This window comes from Falco cherrug, chromosome 12, assembly GCF_023634085.1.
Source record: "Falco cherrug isolate bFalChe1 chromosome 12, bFalChe1.pri, whole genome shotgun sequence".
In the NCBI taxonomy this organism is placed as follows: domain Eukaryota; kingdom Metazoa; phylum Chordata; class Aves; order Falconiformes; family Falconidae; genus Falco; species Falco cherrug.
In genome coordinates, this window is record NC_073708.1 from 13,050,966 (window position 1) to 13,069,527 (window position 18,562).

Genomic DNA, 18,562 nt, shown 5'->3' on the forward strand with positions numbered 1-18,562 from the left:
CACTCAGAAGTTTGAGGAAAACACACCCAAAAGACTGGAATTGAAGATGAGCCTTATATATGAAACTCACACTGAGGACACTGGAGAAACGTGCATGCTTTCTTAAAATCCATCTCTTTAGATGAAAGCCTGTTAGAACGACCTTCTTTCAAAGAAAATTCTGACAAGGCACACAAACTCTCATATTGAAAATACACAGAATTTAGCTTCTGCTATCACAAGATCTTTGCTAGATCAAGGATTCAATTTATACAAGAGTACTATAGTAAACATCATTGTTACATTATCTGAGTCAGCCTCACCTTGAAAATTATGGTAATATGAGTGCTGAAAAGTTTAATTGAATAAGAAACATTGCTGTGTCTCTATGTCATTAGCTAATGAAGAAATTGTGAAATAAGCCTGCATTTGCATTCACTGCTTATGCATGATCTCGGAAGGTGGCCCTAATGACCTGTTAAACAACAACAAAAAGAGAAGTCAGAAATACCAGACCACAACAGAACATTCCAAGGAAAAGACAAAACAAAACAACTTGCAGAAATGGGCACACAAAACCCCAGTTAATTGAAAGGAATGAAAGCTTTACCTTTTATAGAGTTCTCTGGAACAGATTGCAGTTTTCTTGATCGGTATCAATACAGGATGGTGGAGAGTATGTGTTACTTGTATTTTAGTAAGATACCACCCCCCCACTCCCCCGGAACACAACTTAGCTTTTTTCATAATGGAATGGCCACAGAGCACTCAAAACTTTTTTTTACCGCCACTTTTTTCTGTCTTCTAAGCTTCATAAGCCATTCAGAAGTTCCCATAACACTTCCTCTCTCAGTGTATTTTTTCCAGCCTACTATTCCAAATACAGGTAAAATAAAACAATGAACAACTACACAGTCCACATGGGAACATAGCAAATAAGCTAAAAATTCCAGTAAAAGCATTTCAAAGTAATCTGCTAAGCCAGTTCATATTGAAAAACCAGCAAAGATACACTTATTTTTGTTCAGCAAGCAATACCAGTGATTTAGGCTGTTTGCAGCTGTAACGATGACAGAAAAAGTCTTTACACAAGCCTGTTACCTCACCATCAACTACGAATTAATATTTTATGAAATAATTTCCTCCTTAAATCCACTGGACTCTTGCCAAGTAAATGTCATTGCAATGTTTCCCACATGGTTTTTACAATGTTATACTAATCTTCCCAGTATGTAACTAATCTTACTGTGTGACTTCCACAGCTTTTTTTATTAAACATAGTTCAACAGGGCAAGAACCACACCTACACGGGTTTAACAACGACTTCAGTCTCAATAGTGATATTTTTCCAAAATGTGGATGAACAATGGGAGTTAATTGAGGAAAAAAACGAATACCTAAACTCATAATACAGATTCACAGCAGTGCACTAGTGCTTGTGCTCGGTCTCCAAGACAAGAAAAAAAAATTACACCAAATTAGATTATCCTTAATCTTATCTTTTCATCCTGAAACACTAACAGCTAAACATCACGCTTAAGGAGGTGCATATGGATATGAATATATACTCTGAATCTAGAACATGCTGCATAGTTAAAATTGGACTGTTAGCCTTTTTTTTAAAAAAAAAAAAAGTAGTGTCTTCCTCCTTCCCACTCCCAAACCCCACAACAAAACACAAGTCAAAATGAAGGGAAAGAAAATAATTTATTAGCGATTTCACAAGCAAACTAACATACACTTATGTAAGTCTTGTGACAGTTTAAAGATATCTTTAAGATGAGAAAATTCTATAATCTCCCTTAAATACTTTAAAAATGCTACTACGCACAGTTCAAAAGTCCTGATGATTATGCTGCTTCTTCCCCCAGCTTGATAATACTTGAAAGAGATGGAACACAAAAGGGACCTGGAACATCACAAAGGTAAGTTAAAAGTAAGTACAAACAGAAACTAGTGTTATGCTTTCTTTTGACAACTACATTGAAAGATGTTCATTATTTAGAGAAGGGCTGAATGTCTGAAAAAAAACTGATTTAGGAGATATAGGCTGTATTAGTTTTATATTAAGTTAAATGAGAATGTAATATGAAACCCACAAGAGAAATGTGTCACTGGCAACAACACTACCTCAATACAGAGAATCTAAAAAAAAAATAAAACCAACAAAACTGTAGCAGTGATTAATAGTTGATAAACAGTTCAATTCCAAACACTTCATTGCAAGATACTGTTAGATTTTCTTCTCTACTCTAAAAAGTAGTAAGGAATGTACAAACTAAGTCAACTACAGATAATTTCATGTATACCAAGACAACAGTAATCATCAAATAATCTAAATACTGGTCAATCCTTTAATATTAAAGAATTTCCCTGCAATATATTTTTACCAACATATCGTATTTATTTAAAGAAAAACAAGACTACACCCTCAGTGCAAGCTCAGTACAGCTCCATGCACATCAGTGAAACAGTACTAGCTTGTACAAACTAAGGAATTGGACCACAAATTGGCAAGTTATATGACCTTTGAGGAAGAAGGTGGAGGCCACCTTTTAAGACTAGGAACCTTCATTGTATATATTCACGCAACATAGACAACTTTTCCCCCCACCCTGAAAAAGTGCCCTTTTCTTTTCGAATTACCAGATCAGTTCAAGCTCTAACACATGTAAACTCCTCCCCACACCTACTCTATATGAGAACTTCAATGTAGTTGAGTGCTACGGGAAACATTGCACAAAAAAAGGATACAACAAGAAAGGATACACTCTGCATGACAGTATTACTGCAGTATTTACGCAGGAATGTTTCTAAAGAAGAACAGCAGAATGTGGTTTAATTTTACTTGTTTCTCAGTATTACATACACATAACTTTATGCTACCTATAAAAAGCAAATATGCCCTTTTGATAAAATACAGTTTTGACCCCTTATGAGACTTAATGAGGGCTGATGAGTCCACCAATACTACACTCCATATTCAAAAGTAAATACATTTTTTGATAACTTGAACTATTAGGCCAACACCAGATTTTTCTGTCTCAATTCTCCTTCAAGTCTCTGCCATTCTACAGACTCATTTTTTCCATCAGGTCCAAAACCCAATCATGTTTCCATTCAATGAAGGCTTTAAAGTCACTTCTTCCCTATGAAGAAGCTGGAGACCTTTCAACAACAGTTTCTTCTAAATAACCATTCTCCCAAAAATTTATTTTAGCTACAGAAAAGTCACCCCAACTACTGACTGAAATTTTTGCCAGTCCATCAAGAAAATTGCCTTTCAGCCAGCAAGGGGTTACATAGTCTTTTTATAAACCAATGTATTATTTTCGCTACAAAGGATAAAAACTTTGTAGACAATATAAGCAGTAAAAAATAAAAATATTTGCAATAACATTCATGAATTAACACAGCTTCTTCCTGTTTAAAAATAATCAGGAGTTTAACTTACGTTTAATTTAGTTGTTAAAAAATTAACAAGAGAACAACATGGAGACACAGCATACAATCAAATTTGAAGTCCCTCAGATGTTCACATGAACTTGTTCATATGCATATTTATGTCTCAAATGAGAATCTGACACTGTTCTTCCTTACAGACTCAGATGTCTACCATGAATTGTGCACCATATATCAGCATCTATCAGAATATTCTAACAGGAAAAACAGTCACACAGAAATAGGATTCAGTTTCATCATTAGTTGGGAAGTGAAATGAATGTTTCTCATTAAACCTCATGGATTCCTAGAAATCTGTATTAGGCTTTGGCACATTCAGTGATTTTTACATATAAGTGGCCAAGGTAAGGAAGAAGAAGTTCTGCCCACGATACATTAAACCAATGACACCAAGGTAACTCATGTAAGACTTTCAGGTGCACAAGTAAGTCTTGCATAAGTACATGTTTGCTGACTAAAAAAAGCTTTTGAGTTGACCATCAATGTGATTAATAATAACGAGGTGCTTATTTGGTTTTCTTTATGTATTAAGTCAGCATTGCTAGTGAAGCTGGAATTAGACGTACAAAATTGGAAAGACAGAATTCCTAAAAGAATGAAAGTGTTCAGACTTCATTTATAAGGTTTGCAATAGATAAAATACTTCACATTTCTTTCTGCCACTTAAAGAAACCTTAGTAATTTTCTTATTACACGCTGAATAAAATAATATAAATACAAGGTTTTCTTCTAACAAGGAAGGAGTAAGGGAAAAAAAAAAAAAAGACTGAAACATTCCCATAAACCCTCATTCCTAATAGAATACTTTAGCCAAGGCTCATTTCAGTGACCAATACAGAAGAATGCCTGAAAGAGTGATCTTTAATTTTATAAAGATTTTGCAAACCACCAATCAGTAACTCAAAATAGGAACTAGTAAAACAAAACAGCATCTCAGAAATGATGGAAAGAAGCTCAAATGTTGTCTAAGGATTTTTCATCAGATTAATGATAGAACAAGAAACCTGCAACTGAAATAACTGTTATAAATAGAAATACTACCCATACAATAACCATACTGCAGTGTTCCAACCAAGTTTTAAAAATCAAAGACAGCTGTTTATATCCTTTATTTCAAACTTCACATCTTTTTCCAAAGTAAAAATGATCACAACATCCAGATTAAAAACACATCATGGATTAAGTAGAACGTTTCAGAAGCATTCAGACTAAGCTTTGAGTTCATTTGGTCTTAGATAGAGGCATAACCAGAGTGATGCCCAACTGAAATATGTAATTAAATTAAATGTCTTTTAAATTTGAGCTAGCTGATCTGTCAGAGGGTGCAGGCAGAGAAATAAGCACTTTAATTCTTGCACCAGTTACTTCACATGCCAATTTGACAGTTCACTAAATATTTTTTAGGCCACAAAACCCTTCACAGCTACATTAGAGCTGATTTTGCTTGAGTTACTCCCACATAAAACACAGTTAAGAGGAAGCAGTAGTGAAGTAAAGCTTTATGACAGGAAATAAGGTTAAATAGTGATTACTTTCTGCTAAAAGTTACTTTCCCATCAAATTTAGACACTAATGCCAGAAATCTGGACCTATGCATTCCAAAACAATGGAAATTTGCATCAATGCACCACTAAGTAGCACTTTCTGACACAATATCCTTTCCTAAATCAGACAAGTTCAAAGGAAGCTGCAACAGCATTAAGATCTCAGTTTCCAACATCAGTAAAGCCAAAGGCCCTTTACAGAGCTAGCAGAAGTGAGTTTATTGCTGGAAACAGTTCTTCAGAATCACTTTACAATGGAAGGGAAGGAGAAAAGAGGCAACTCTTTTCAAAGCCAAAATCCCAGGAGATAACTAAAAAGCTAAGTGGTCTGATTCCACAGAATTACTCTCCTTAGCTCCCCAGATTAAGGATTAGAGAAATTGACAACTACCCTAGAATATCAGGATTAGGGAAATAGCAGTCTGAGTTTCTAAACAGAGGAAGCAGCAGCATTTTAAATATACGGGAACTATATACATTGCACTCTTGTTTTCTGATATAAATGCACATTTTAGAAAAGAAAATTGTATGGAACATTTCCCCTCCACCATCAATATTCTTAAAATCACCACTAAACAGTAATAAATAAAAACAAACAACCCCCCAACAAAACAAATTAACAAAAAACCCCAGCCTATTTATTTTGATTTTCAGGCAGCAAATCCGTACCTTGTGCAGCGTTCTACTTTTTTCTTTTCCCTTCATTGGCATCTTGTTTTGGTCTAGCTGAACGAGCAAATTGCTGAGATTCTATTAAGGACTACAAGTGTCAATGATTAACAAGTCAATCAAGAAGCAAAAAAGTATTATTTCAAAATATAGTTTAAAAAGTTACCCTTACCTGTAACGTAAATCAATTCTACTATGGTATTAAGTAACTAATAGACGTTATTGTTACGATAAAGATTAGGACCTCGCTGATCTGCAGTACAAAAAATGTTAAGGGAGCCTGTCCAGGAGTCTACAATACTAAGTAAATAAGGAGGACTAACTGGGAATGGGTTAGGTGCAAACAGAGTAACTACAGCAGGATAAATGCTTGATATTTAGAATCCTCCATTCCAGCATGTTAGTTCCATAACTCTGTCTCAGTAGATATTTGGGAGAAAAACAGGTAAAGTAAGAGAGGCTGGGGCAAACACAAGCACAAAGAAAAGGAAATTAACCATGAAACATTTAAGTGAAAAATAAGAAAGGACTTATAGACAAGAAACAGGGCAACACAATCAAACACTGTAGAAATCCCAATGTTACATAGGCCCAAAAACTAACTGACAGAAGCAGTCTAAACAGACAAGAACATTTCTTAAATATTCTTAAAGTCTGTAAACGCAGGCTTAACCAAGTCAAAAAGCCTACTTAATACAACGGTCATACAAGCTAAGTTATTTTTTATATTGTGTTTGTAGGATCAAAGAGCAAAGACCAGAGAAGACAATTTTATTGTCTTAAATAAAGCACGTTTACTTTCCTATTTCAGAAGGGGTGCCTCTGTATTTTTCAGCTATCATAAAATTAAATTAATGATAGTACACTGTGCTATGATGCCTAGTTTTCTTAAAGTATTTCCTCTTCCCACAGATTTCTATTAGGTATAACACTATGACAGCAAAACTAGAGACTGACTGACAGATTATGAAAAATATAATGTAAACGTCTGAAGAAAGATACAACCACCATGGGTTTTTCAAATAAGACATATCCATTTGCTTCTTTTAAAGCTTTAGCAGCTGCTTTTTCATTAGGAAGCCCAATGAAAGCCTGTCCCTTCATACGGCCTTCTTTCATCAAACGTATATCAAACCTAGAGGCAAAATTGAGAACTGGGAGTTACTCATGTTTAACCACACTTTCATATTTCACACTACAAAAATTATTCTTATGCTTCAAAGCTGAAGCAATAGTCGAAATGGGAGTAGAGCCTACAAGCAGGAATTATGTCATTGGAGACCATTTTGCCCGAGGGAGCCACTTAGCAAAATGTGACATTAGACTGCAGGACAGCAGACTGGTGTGCAACTGTAGTAAATACAACATACGCAAAACAATCAGGCACATGCAATCATCCAAACTGTTCATTGCGTCACTCAGTCAATAAACATTAAAGTTGGTAACAAAATATAAAGGCAAAATAGTAGAGTCTTCAGACACTGTTCAAAAAAAGCATTCTATTTCTGTACTTGTGATAAATGAACATTTTCAGATGAAACATTTTCTTTATGCAGAAGGATGAAAATGTCCAGTTTTTAAATCACAATCTTCAGCAGTATTATAGAAAACAAAGGGCTTAATTTTAACCAAGTGCCAAATTCACTTACATATTTCGTTCCACTTCTGACTGGAAATCAACGTATCTTCCAAAAATGAACTTCAGATCCTGAAATTAAAGGATAAGTATAAGAGAACAGCTGATAAAAAGCCCTTGTGATAAATACTTAATTTGCTTGTTTACCTACCTTTTCTTGAACTTGTTTAGCCAGATTCTTCACATATATCCTACAGTTTGGATCACCTGGCTCATAGTTTTTGAAAACAGAGAATTTTTCCATTTCTTGAAGGAGATAGAAAAACCGACAATGTTTTAGTTTATTTACTTACTTCATATTTTTTCCTCAGTGTAAGATCATGAAGTTTAATATACAATCAATCAATAAAGGAAATACTTATTTAAACAATTTGTTGCAACAAATCAAAGAGTATTATTAGATCATTTATTCTCACAGTTATACCTTCTCTAGAAAGTCTGTTCTTCTCTAGATCCCTTCTTGAAATAAATTCTGACGGTATTTCATCATCTTCCTCTTCAGTTTCCATTTTATCATCTGACCTAGGAGCTGGGAAAATCCTTCCAAAGCCTGTATTATTCATTTCTTCTGTGGCTGCATAAAGGTCTGAAATTTCAACACATCATGTAAGTGTTTTGTATGTTTATTCACAAGAGGATCAACAGTAAGCAAAGAAGTATACTCCCTTCAGTAATGTTTTTAATATAGTAGACTTTGTAAAGCAATTTAAACACATCCTTAAAAGAAATGTGCCTTAATCCCTGGTTTGACAAACACACCTACTCCATATGGTCCTATAAATTCTACTGTACTACAAATAAAAGCCCTGGCACCCATCACATAAGGAAAAACAAGCCTTGCTGTTCAGGCCTGTATCCAGTTCAATAATTATCTGGTTTTCATTCAAATAGACTGTATAGTAACATAAAGTACCAAGAAACACAGACTGACCATAGCCCTGCAAGAAACCATCACACCTCATTGCTATTATCACCAGCATTTTTATAGCAGATAATCAGTGCATCACAGAGAATGAGTTGGCAATAACTTGAATGCTGCTTCCTAAGAGCTGGAAAAGGAAAATCTGAAATTAGCCTGATACATAGTGTTGTTGAGTGTAATACCAAGAATGCATTCCTAACATTTGCTAAAAATACCGTAACTTCTAAAAGAGAGTGCAATTAATCATAAACCCACAGATCATAGGAGAGACACCTTTAGAATCCTCTAAATCATTTACTGTACCAAAGCACAGAGTTCTGTGCTTTAACATGGGAAAAACAGCAAATGCAGAGAAGACACAAGTTGGTGTTCCTAAACCCTGACGTATACCATCTATGAGAGCTCCAATACAAAAGAGTAAAAGAATTCCCTGGCCTAAATTTCAGCAGCCTTCTACACATTGAAATCACATGAATGTAGTATTAAACATACTTGAAGTAAGAAGCCTCTTACCATTTTTTTCTTCTTTTTCCGAGTTTATCTGAAGAACAGCTGGGATGTCAGTACTAATATGGAACTCTATTTTTTTATGACCTATATGCTGTGGCTGGTCAAAGACATCTGAAGCTGACAGTGTAGGATGCAAATTACTGTTTAAAGGAACAATATATTAAAAATTCAGACACTGAACACAGACAAATACAAGATTTCTTCCAGATAGATCTTATGTTGTTGTTTACCGCAAATACATAAGTTGTCCATTTCATAAATTTCACCCAATACAGTTCAAGTTGATTAAAACTCTGCAAATACAGTAGGTATGGCTGCAGCAAGAGCAAACCCAATAGTTACATACCACATTAAAGAACAGACAGGCATTTGTGAAAAACTTATCGGTAACTTAAAAAAAACTGGCCTTGCTGCTGCTTTCACACAGCGTATAAAATAAACGAAACTTTAAAAAAATAGAGCGAATCACTTGGAAGTCCGCAGTGGCTATTGGTAAAAATGCATTCACAACTGATCGGCACATCCATAGAAACACTACACTGGTGTCTACTGTGCCATAGTACTGTAGTTTCAAAAGCCAAAGTTATTTTAAACCAAAATGGTTTTTATTCTTCCAATATCAGCCTTTTATTTTTATTTTAAATTTTTATTTTAAGACTCATCCCAAACAATAAATCCAGATTGCTTCTGTCAGGGCTGTGATATGAATTTTTTCTTTTTTTAATAAAAATCCCTTTTTCATTAATTTGATAGCAAAAGAAACAGCTTGAACCAGGCATACTCTATAGATTAAGGCTGTTGAGCATGAGGGTAAGGGAAGACTGACTCCACTACCAAATCCACCTACCCGTGAAGAATGCTTCTTTTAAAGACAGCAATACTAAAGCAAACACGATACAGATAATGTAATTTAGTAAAAGTAATGAGCTTCTGAAAAAGGGCAAAAATCACAGAAATAATACAAACCTGTGGGAAGTACACACAGGAACATTCAGTAAGTCTTTAATTCTTTGCTTTTTTCTAACACCACGCCTCTTTGTGTTTATTGGTCTCTTAGGCTGAAGCGTTGCTAATTCCATCAACTTGGTCATTCTATTTCAAACAAAATTCAAAACAGAACAAAAGTGGTTTACAGTTTATTTGTAAATACTCATTCTGAAAAACCTTCCCGCTTCCTCAAAGCCCTTGAAATACAACTTTTCAGAATATGGTTACAAATCTAGCTACCTTAAGACAAAACTACATTAATAAGCTGTAAGACAGTACATAGATACACACAGAGCACTTCAGTGACCAATCAAAATTGTAATGAGTTCAATGATGCCCTTTCCTTCCCCAAGCACGCACCTAATTAAGACACTGAAGATGCAGAAGTGCTAAAAAGGCCCAAGTTGAACCTTTTTCAGTAATACTATTTCTGCTCTGCGGGAGTGCTCCTCCCCAATACATGTATTTTTCTGTAAATAGCATAGGGACTTTCTGATTTACTTTTCCCTTTAAATAACAAATAAAGACAACTGTTTCTTCATGTAGTATTAAAGATAAAAAAACACAACTATGATGTAATTCTGTCCCAACACTGTAAGAGAATCCTCAGTACACACAACCTCCCATTATTATTACTACTAACAATACACACTGATGTACAATGAACATTTTGGAAGTCAATGTCCACATATGATTCAGTCTGAGTAATTTACTCAGTAAAAATGTGGGAAAACGAAGAATCCAGAAAAACTAGTTCTTGCTTCCTTGTATCTGCACACACTCTTCATTCTGAATGTGTTTTGTTGGTTTTTTTGTGGGGTTTTTTGTTTGTTTTTTTTGACACAGGAACAGATGATAATTTGCATACCAACTGACCATTTTCCTTCTCTTACTGTGATTCAAAACAGCTGTCCTGTTTTTAAGTCGCTCTGGAGCTCCTTAAACATCTGGGAAGATTATCTATATACTGCAAACATTAAGAGATTCCACCATTTGCTGAACTAGAAGCTAGAAAAGTAAAAACACCACTTTAAAACAACCCAAAGGACTGCAAATGACTAAAATGCATACCTCTCCTTTTCCTCCTCATTATCACTTTCATATTCTGATTCATCTCCACTAGATGGTTGCTCTTCCTCCTCTTCAGGCAAAGGAGGCTCTTCAGGAGGCAGAGGTGGGATTGGAGGAGGTGGCACAGGCACTGGTAAATACTCTTCATACTAATTATAGGGAAGAAGTGGAAAAAACAACTAAACATTTTAAGAAAAAAGCTGCGTAATCTTGTTTTCCTTTACATATAAAAACAGTGAAACCAATAAATTAGAACATGGCAAGAAGCATTTTTATAGGGATCTAGATGCTCTTTTGCTAAACTAAATTACTAATGAAAGCTTTCCACAAGAAAAAAAAATTGCTGCATTCTCAAGTGAAAGTCTGAATGTTTTCATTCCTTTAATCTGAGGAGTTAAATAAAAATAGCAAATGTGGCCTTGGGTTTTTACTTTGCACTCAGCTTGAAAGAGTTCCCTGAAAAGAGTACAGTCCACACATATGGGAGGGAGGCCTAAGTTCCCAAGTCATCTCAGTTTCTACACTGAACCTTCCACTACCTATCAAAGTTGCATTTCTGAAGGCACTGATGTCTTCTGACATTAGAAATACTGTGCCCTTTAGAAACTGCTCCAAGAATTTCAAGGACTGGCTCCTCACTTTACTACTCTTTTTTGCATAACCACTAAATTTGCAGCGTTTAACCTGGCCCAGTAGCAGGCAATTAATAAAATTATTGCCAGAAAATCAGTGTGAATTTGTTTATTTGATAATTTATAGCTCCCCTGTTATTAGAAGCAGGTGTTCTATTAGAGCAAATACAAAGTGTAGCAGAGCACAACTTCACTATACCCAAATACTGTAGCTATCACTACTAATGCAAGTCCTCACTTGTTCTACCTTCCACTGGCAGGCAGTTAACTACTCTATCACAGCCAACAGAATTGAAACCACAGAGGTCATATTTCTACTTCCCTTCAGAAACAGTTCCCCCTAAGCCTCTGCCAGTTTCTCTCAACACTGCCTCTTTCAAAAACCATCCTGGAGACAGAGCAAATTAAATCTGGAAGCGCTGTATAATCTCATTAACAATCTGAATCTAATCAGAACTCTAAAGAAACACATATATCAAAGAACTTAATTCATCTTTGTAAGGCAACACGCTAATGGTGTTCTTTATTTCCTATGTTTGTAGCATGATGTTATAACCTCCCCTTTTTTCTTTTATACTCAAGTTCCAACTATCCCAGTGCTAGTGCCATGCACGTGTTATTTCTTTAAGTGTAGTTGAAAAGATATCTTTAGAAGACTAATATGCACATCTTAACCAATGAAATACAGCAGTATTTGCTATCCTCTAGAGATTACTCCAACTTTTAGAAGTTTGAACTTAGATCTCCTAACAAGTTGCTAATATTTTAAATTGTGAATCTGTTTTACAGTACTTAAAACATATCAAAAAAGTTACCATGGGAGGACGAGCAGTAATTGGTCCAAAAGGTGGAGGAAGATTCATTTTATTCATAAGATGAAGTACCTGAAACAATTCAAGTTAGAGTAAGTTTTCCACTAAATAAATAAATGGAAACAGTTCCTTTCTAGGTATCAAAGCCAATAACTTCTGGCAGGTGTAAATCAGCATAATTTTAATGAAGACATAACTGCACTGGTTATTAATCAATGTGAAAGCCTGCATTTAAGACCCAACAACTAATGGCAAATATGAGCAACACCCTAAAAAGGCTAATCAAAAAAAGTAAAGCATCTTCTCAGAATGAAATTCCAAGTACTCAAATCACATCTAATTAGGAATATCACATCCAGTTAAATCTTCAGTGTCTATGAAGTACGTTCCTTCTGGTCAACAAAATCTTATTATCTCAACATAGTAAAAAATTAACATTGGTTAACACTATTATAGGTAAACTAACAATAATTATTACGACAAAAATTATTTCTGTGGATAATTAAAATAGGGAAAAGGAGTTATTTTTATTTTTCAACTTTTTTTTTTCCTTTTTTACTTACCTGGACATAAAATTTGGGCACGCTTGCCAAGGCATTTGCTATATTTGCTAGAATTGTACTTGAAGGTGGCGGATATAAATATTTGAGGCAAGAATTGATGGGAAAGGTGAGGCTGAGGGGAAAAAAAAAAAAAGATAAAAACAAGACATCTTAGCACCATTGCCACATAAATGACTGGTAACAATTAATGATTACTACAGCTTTAACTATTCACTACATCTGAAGTACGAAATATTATTATTTCCCCTAGAATAGTTTTGGGCCACCTCAATATAGCCTTCAACATTAGGGTCCCTAACATCTGTTAGATGTTTAACATCTGTCCCCTAACACAAGGCAGACATACTGGGGTTCGGTACAATGGAAGTACCAACACATGCAGAAAGCCTAAAGCACACAACTAGTATGCCCAAAAGCCCAGCATAGCATGCTGTACAAACACCATAAACTCAATGCTCAAAGTGCTGGGTTTATTAGCCCCAAAATAAATCTATTCTTCCTGCATGCAAAAATGCAAATGGTGGAAAAAAGAACAGGAAACCTCTGGGAAAAACACTAAACAACAGTATTCTGCTGTTAACACTGGGACAACCTACCCAGTCCTGAAACCTTTCCTGAGGAAGTAATGCACAGGGCTAGAAGGCTACAACCTCATGGCTCAAAGTACCAGTCACTACCCAACTGTGAGGGTTCTAAACTTGAAGAACAAAAATCTCATCTTTACGAAAATTCCTACAGGTATGCATGTAGAACAATAGCATACCATGAACCAAAATTTTCTTCTTGAACAGTACACAACACTTATTTCAAAATAAGGTGTAACAGAATAAAATAATTAAGACCAAAAAAACCACTAACCCATGATTTGGTGCAATTCCATTCTCTATTTTAACACAGCTTGGTTCTTTTTTCTCTTCTTCTTTCACTGGTTCTTCAGAACTGAAAATTAACTTAGTATTATTTAAAAGAGGGCAAAATTTAAGTGCCTTACATAATATATGAAATATGTTTAGTCTCATCTATTAAAAATATAATAGATTAGTATAGTATTTTTAACATCTTTTATCAATTACTACAGCCATTATTAATACTTAAGAATTAATACATGTGGATTATTATAGTAGCCAGACTTCTAAAATAAATATTTATGCAGATTTAAAAGTCTCCCCATATATTTAAAGACTAAAACCTACTCACAAGAGGAGAACTAAAATTATTTCACCTTACTCTCTGTTCAAAGACTAAAAAAATCAAAGATATTAAATTATTGATTTGTTCATATTCAGAAAGTGGAACAACTAACTTTAAACTTCTACATCTCATTTTAATTAAGAACTATCACATAGCTTCAATCACTTGCATATCACACAGGTAAACTTGAAAGCCTAATAATGCAAATTACTTTAACTACTTGAGAGACAATTGAAACACAAACTATCACAGTTCTGGGTCACTGATTTTTTTTTCATTTTTGTTTTTAAATACTGCAAATTCTTTAACTATTTGAAGGGAGACTGGCAGTTTTACATTTGTTTGGCTCATACTTCGAGCTAGATACATGCAAATCAGCTCCAGCTTAGAAGACAGTGGCTATAATAGTAGTCATATATTTACGCTAGCACTTGTCAGTTCTGCCTGACTCTTCATTAGATTATGAAGAAAAATCAGGAAAGCACTGCATGCGCTGTTTAACAGCAAAAGAAAATTACACTCCTGAGAAAAATAAAATAAGAGTCTTTTTCAAGCACAGGGAACCTCTTCAACACAGAGGTCAGTTTATGCACACTGGAGTCTTGCTCTGTAAATGAGAACAGGACCACCTGCTGATTAAAGATATTAGCAACTATAGGAATAAGGATGGGAATTATTTCATGACAATACTGAATGAAATAATACTAATGGGAGGAATGCAGTCACTTATCTATAAATCTGAACCTGCCTGTTAACACTTCTAAATGGTTACAATTTATCATTTAACAATAACACAAAAGAATCACAAATACAGCATTTCCTTTCCTTGACCACAAACATAGAAACTAAATGGTTACGCACATACCTTTTACACTTCTCTGAGACAGAGGGCTGGCTAAGTACCTGCACACTATCTTGCTCCTTTGCAAATTCAACTACTAAGGTGTGACCTAAAAGTTTCAGCTGATGTAGTCTTGACAAAGCCTTCAAATAATTTTAACAGAGGAAAGAAAGAAAGGGAAGAGGAAAAACATCAGAATTACTCCAAAGTGTAACTGTTTTATCTTTGATTGGTAAACTAGCCATAGGATGCAGTCCCAACTGCTTTAAGCTAAGTCTGTGGCACTACAGACACAGGTAGTTCTGCACTGTTCCTGCCTTCACAGCCCTGCTTTTAGCAGCCCCTTTCAAGCTGGCAGGAAGGAGAAAGATGAGGTTGCACAGCTAGAACCATTTCAGAGACAGGTCATCTGAACACAGCAGTGAGACTGCAGCCTTAATGATACCTATTACATAGCCTAGTAAATCTCTGTGACTTTAAGTAACCAACCTCTTTCTCGTGAACCACAAACATGTTGAACTCCCCTAGTAACAGCTGGGAATTTTAAAATCAAGACTCTTAACTGTGACACTAGGAAGCTCCAGCATTCTGCAGGTACAAAGCCCGATAGATAGGCCGTTAACAACTGATACAAAGCAACCTAAATTCACCACTGTTCACCACACAGTCTCTGTAACTTTTTTGAGTAGAACTTCAAAGCATGGCCTAAAATAAAAAAATCAACACCAAAAAAACAGGGCATAAGAGGGAAGTTCAGGACATGGACTTACAAACCATTACCAGTATTACTTTTTTGGTATTCGTGTGCCCCATTAACATGGTAGTTTCCTTTTTCTTATCAAAGTTGGGCATTCAAGGCAGTCTTGAATTGCGTACATCACTATGTCTGAATTTTATGGCAAATATGTAATTATGCAGGAGACAAGTAAATTATGTTTGGTTTGTGGTTTACGTATAAATGCATATACACCCTAGACATCATTAGCCCTGATGTGTCTCAACTCATGTAAACTTGCCATGCTCTAAGTGACAGGTTGGATCAGATGACTTCCACAAGCCTCTTCCAGCCCACCTCTTACAAGTAGAGAAATGTTTGTTTCATCAAATACTTCAAGCACCTCCTGAAATAGAACTTTAATATTATATTGCTCTGCTTTTTTTTCCCCTCCAAACCCCGGAGTACTAAATGACATATAAAACATTTTAGGGCACAACTGACAATTCAGAAAAGTACTTTGCTAAAATAACGAACTCAGTACAAACCTTCACAGCTGCATTTTCACTGGGAAAGGTAGCAAAAGCAGTGTGTTTCTAGAAAACATAAAAAAAAAATGTCATAGTGAAATCAAATCAAAAAGGTATGATTGCATGTAAAACATATACCCACAAGTGATGCACAAGTTCAAGTTTACGTATTTGAAAGCTTCCACACAGTAATCATCTAACTCCCATACAGGGCAAAGGTGAAGGAGTGGAGAACATTTTTCTTAATAATTTAGGACAAGTACTTCCTGCAGTCAAAAATAAAGACAGGAACTCAGCAGTTTGAGAAACACAGGAAAACAGTATTTTTTTTTTAAGTGAGCAAAGCCATAGTAAACTGCAAGAAAGTAAAAGTTTCGCCCTCTTTTCCAAAAAGGAAATTTATTTCAGCATCTCTCAGCAGAACATTTTCATCAAAGCAATTCCTAAAAGTAATACTTTTCCTCCTACAAAAGTCGTTACTGTTGTTGTGCTCTGAAAGTTTGGATGGTTTCTAAGTAATTTTCCCTTTTATTTTTTTTTTTTAACTTAAGCTTTCCTAACAAGATCAAATTCTCACAGAATACTCAGTACATCTTAAATTTGCTTTAACAAACGTTATTACTTCATCTTGCCACTACGTGGTCCAGTATTAAAACTGCAAAACATCAACATTGTTCTAAGAAGGAAAATCACTGTTATTTTGAAAAACTAGTATTTTTAACATCCTATAAAAAAAAAGCATGACTATGACACAAGATAAGGACATTGTTTATCTGTAATTCCGCAGAAATACAAGGGTCTTGCCAAACAGTATTCATCGCCAGACTGATACTCCTACATTTTTGCAATTTGGACGAAAGAAAAAATAAAAGATTTCAAGAAACAGGCCTGTGAAACCGTAACTCTACACCAACCAACAGACCCTTCTGCACTGCGTTTCCACAGCTTTACTCCGAGTAACACGCGAGGCCGAAGCTGAGGCCAAGGGCCGCCCTCCCGCCCGCCCCGCCCGGGCCCAGCCGCGCTCCCTCGGCGCGCCGCGGCCCGCTGCGCCCCCAGGAGAAGGATGAGCCCCGACCTGGCGAACACGGCCGCCCCCTCGCTGCGGCCCGCTCCGCGCCCCTGAGGCGTGGCAAACGGCCGGGGGCGGCGGCAGGTCTTTCCTCCCGCCCCCGGAGTCGCCCCAAGCCCCGGCCCTCACCAGCCGCCCGTGGTCCGACAGGACGCGCACAGACACCGCTCCGAAGTGCTTCAGCAGATCCTCCTTCTCCGCCGCCGCCAGCTCGGCGGGCAGGTGCCGCACCAGCAGCGTCCGGCCCCGCCGCCGCGCCACGCCGGGGTGAGGCGGGACGCCCGGGTGAGGCGGGCCGGCACCCAGCCCCGGGCCGGCACCCAGCCCCGGGCCGCCTGCCCGCGCCTCCTCACCGCCCGGCGCCGCCATCGTAGCGCGCAGGGCCGGGACGACCGCGACGCGCACCCGGAAGCAAGGGAACAAGTCACGCGAGAGCTGAGGGTTGGGCTTTAAAGTCTCGCGAGACTGGCGTGGATCTGGCGGGAAGCGCGCGCAGAGGTTGTCCGCGGGGCGTGGCCGGGCTGAGGGGACGGTGCGTCCGGTCGCCCCTGGCGCGGTGCGGTGGTCTCTGCTAGCAGCTGGTGGGCGGAAAGGGGCCCGGCGGTGATCTGCTGAGGCTGGCTGTGCGGTTCCTTTGGCCCCGGTGCTGACGGGCGGCTGGAGCAGCAACCTGAGCCAGTCGTCGGGGTCTCCCCACCCCGTCGGTCTCGCCAGTGCTGGGCTTTCTGTAAACTCTTCTTTAGTGCCATGCCTCTGTCAGTTGATACCTTAAACTGATAATGTACAAAATCTGCCTTAGTCAAACCTGAAATAATGCTCCAAAGGGAGAGATGACCCTTCGCTTCTTTTCCTCCCTTAAGAGTGAAGAGCTTGTCTTCAGACCAAATTATACAAAGCTGTATTACTTTCAACATACCTTTCTCATTAGCCTTTAGTTGAAGAGGCTGCTTTTTTTTCTTCCTGTTGCTTTACCTGAACAGCAAGGTATTAAGATCTTTCTGGCATAGGCATTAATGTGGTTAAGTCAAGCAGCATGGGTGAAGCACAGCCACAATTATAACCTGTAATTCTGAGCATGAGATGGGATCCTGCAGCATGAGCAGTGAGCGCACAGGCAGTTCCTAGCCAGCTACTACTGTGACCAGGCTGGCTGATCCAAAGCCTGTCTTTTTTTCTGAGGCCAGAGGCTGTGATCTCAAAAGGCCGGGAAAAATCCCCAAGCTTGACTGATGAAATCTCAGCTCTTACTGTATCTAATTAGCTGGTTGCTGGCTGGCAAAAGCACTGCCTGCCTAGATCACCATTGCCATTGGCTCAGGGTCCAACAGAGGCATAGCACCTAATGCCGCTGTGCAGAGCACCTGAGGCGGCTGCGCAGAGCCTGAAAGACTTGCCCTGCTGCTGGGCGGCAAAAGCACAGAGGGAG

At 37.4% G+C, this 18,562-nt stretch overlaps 1 protein-coding gene across 3 annotated transcripts; it reads right to left on the reverse strand.

Moving 5' to 3' along the window:
- Positions 1-1,667: 1,667 nt before the first annotated feature.
- On the reverse strand, positions 1,668-17,563 carry RNPC3 (RNA binding region (RNP1, RRM) containing 3). 3 transcript variants are annotated; one of them, XM_055724337.1, is made up of 15 exons: positions 17,266-17,563; positions 16,083-16,130; positions 14,844-14,962; positions 13,646-13,726; positions 12,788-12,899; positions 12,228-12,296; positions 10,781-10,929; positions 9,689-9,814; positions 8,726-8,862; positions 7,715-7,876; positions 7,442-7,536; positions 7,304-7,362; positions 6,657-6,789; positions 5,655-5,727; positions 1,668-1,888 (listed from the first exon to the last, which is right to left on the reverse strand). In XM_055724337.1, the coding sequence occupies exons 1-14, from the start codon at positions 17,503-17,505 to the stop codon at positions 5,668-5,670; spliced, it is 1,590 nt and encodes a 529-aa protein (XP_055580312.1). In that variant the 5' UTR covers positions 17,506-17,563; the 3' UTR covers positions 1,668-1,888; positions 5,655-5,667. The 3 variants fall into 3 exon arrangements, with proteins under 3 accessions (XP_055580312.1, XP_055580313.1, XP_055580314.1); XM_055724338.1 differs by having other exon boundaries at positions 1,668-2,792; XM_055724339.1 differs by having other exon boundaries at positions 1,668-5,727.
- Positions 17,564-18,562: the final 999 nt, after the last annotated feature.

Bases quoted from the DNA above. Each gene is read 5' to 3' on its own strand.
- RNPC3 (XM_055724337.1), bottom strand. From the start codon at position 17,505: ATGGCGGCGCCGGGCGGTGAGGAGGCGCGGGCAGGCGGCCCGGGGCTG. The intron at 12,297-12,787 runs GTAAGTAAAAAA...GAATTGTTTCAG, and splicing joins TGCCCAAATTTTATGTCCAG to GTACTTCATCTTATGAATAA. The intron at 9,815-10,780 runs GTATGCATTTTA...TGTTTGAAATAG, and splicing joins AATGAGGAGGAAAAGGAGAG to AATGACCAAGTTGATGGAAT.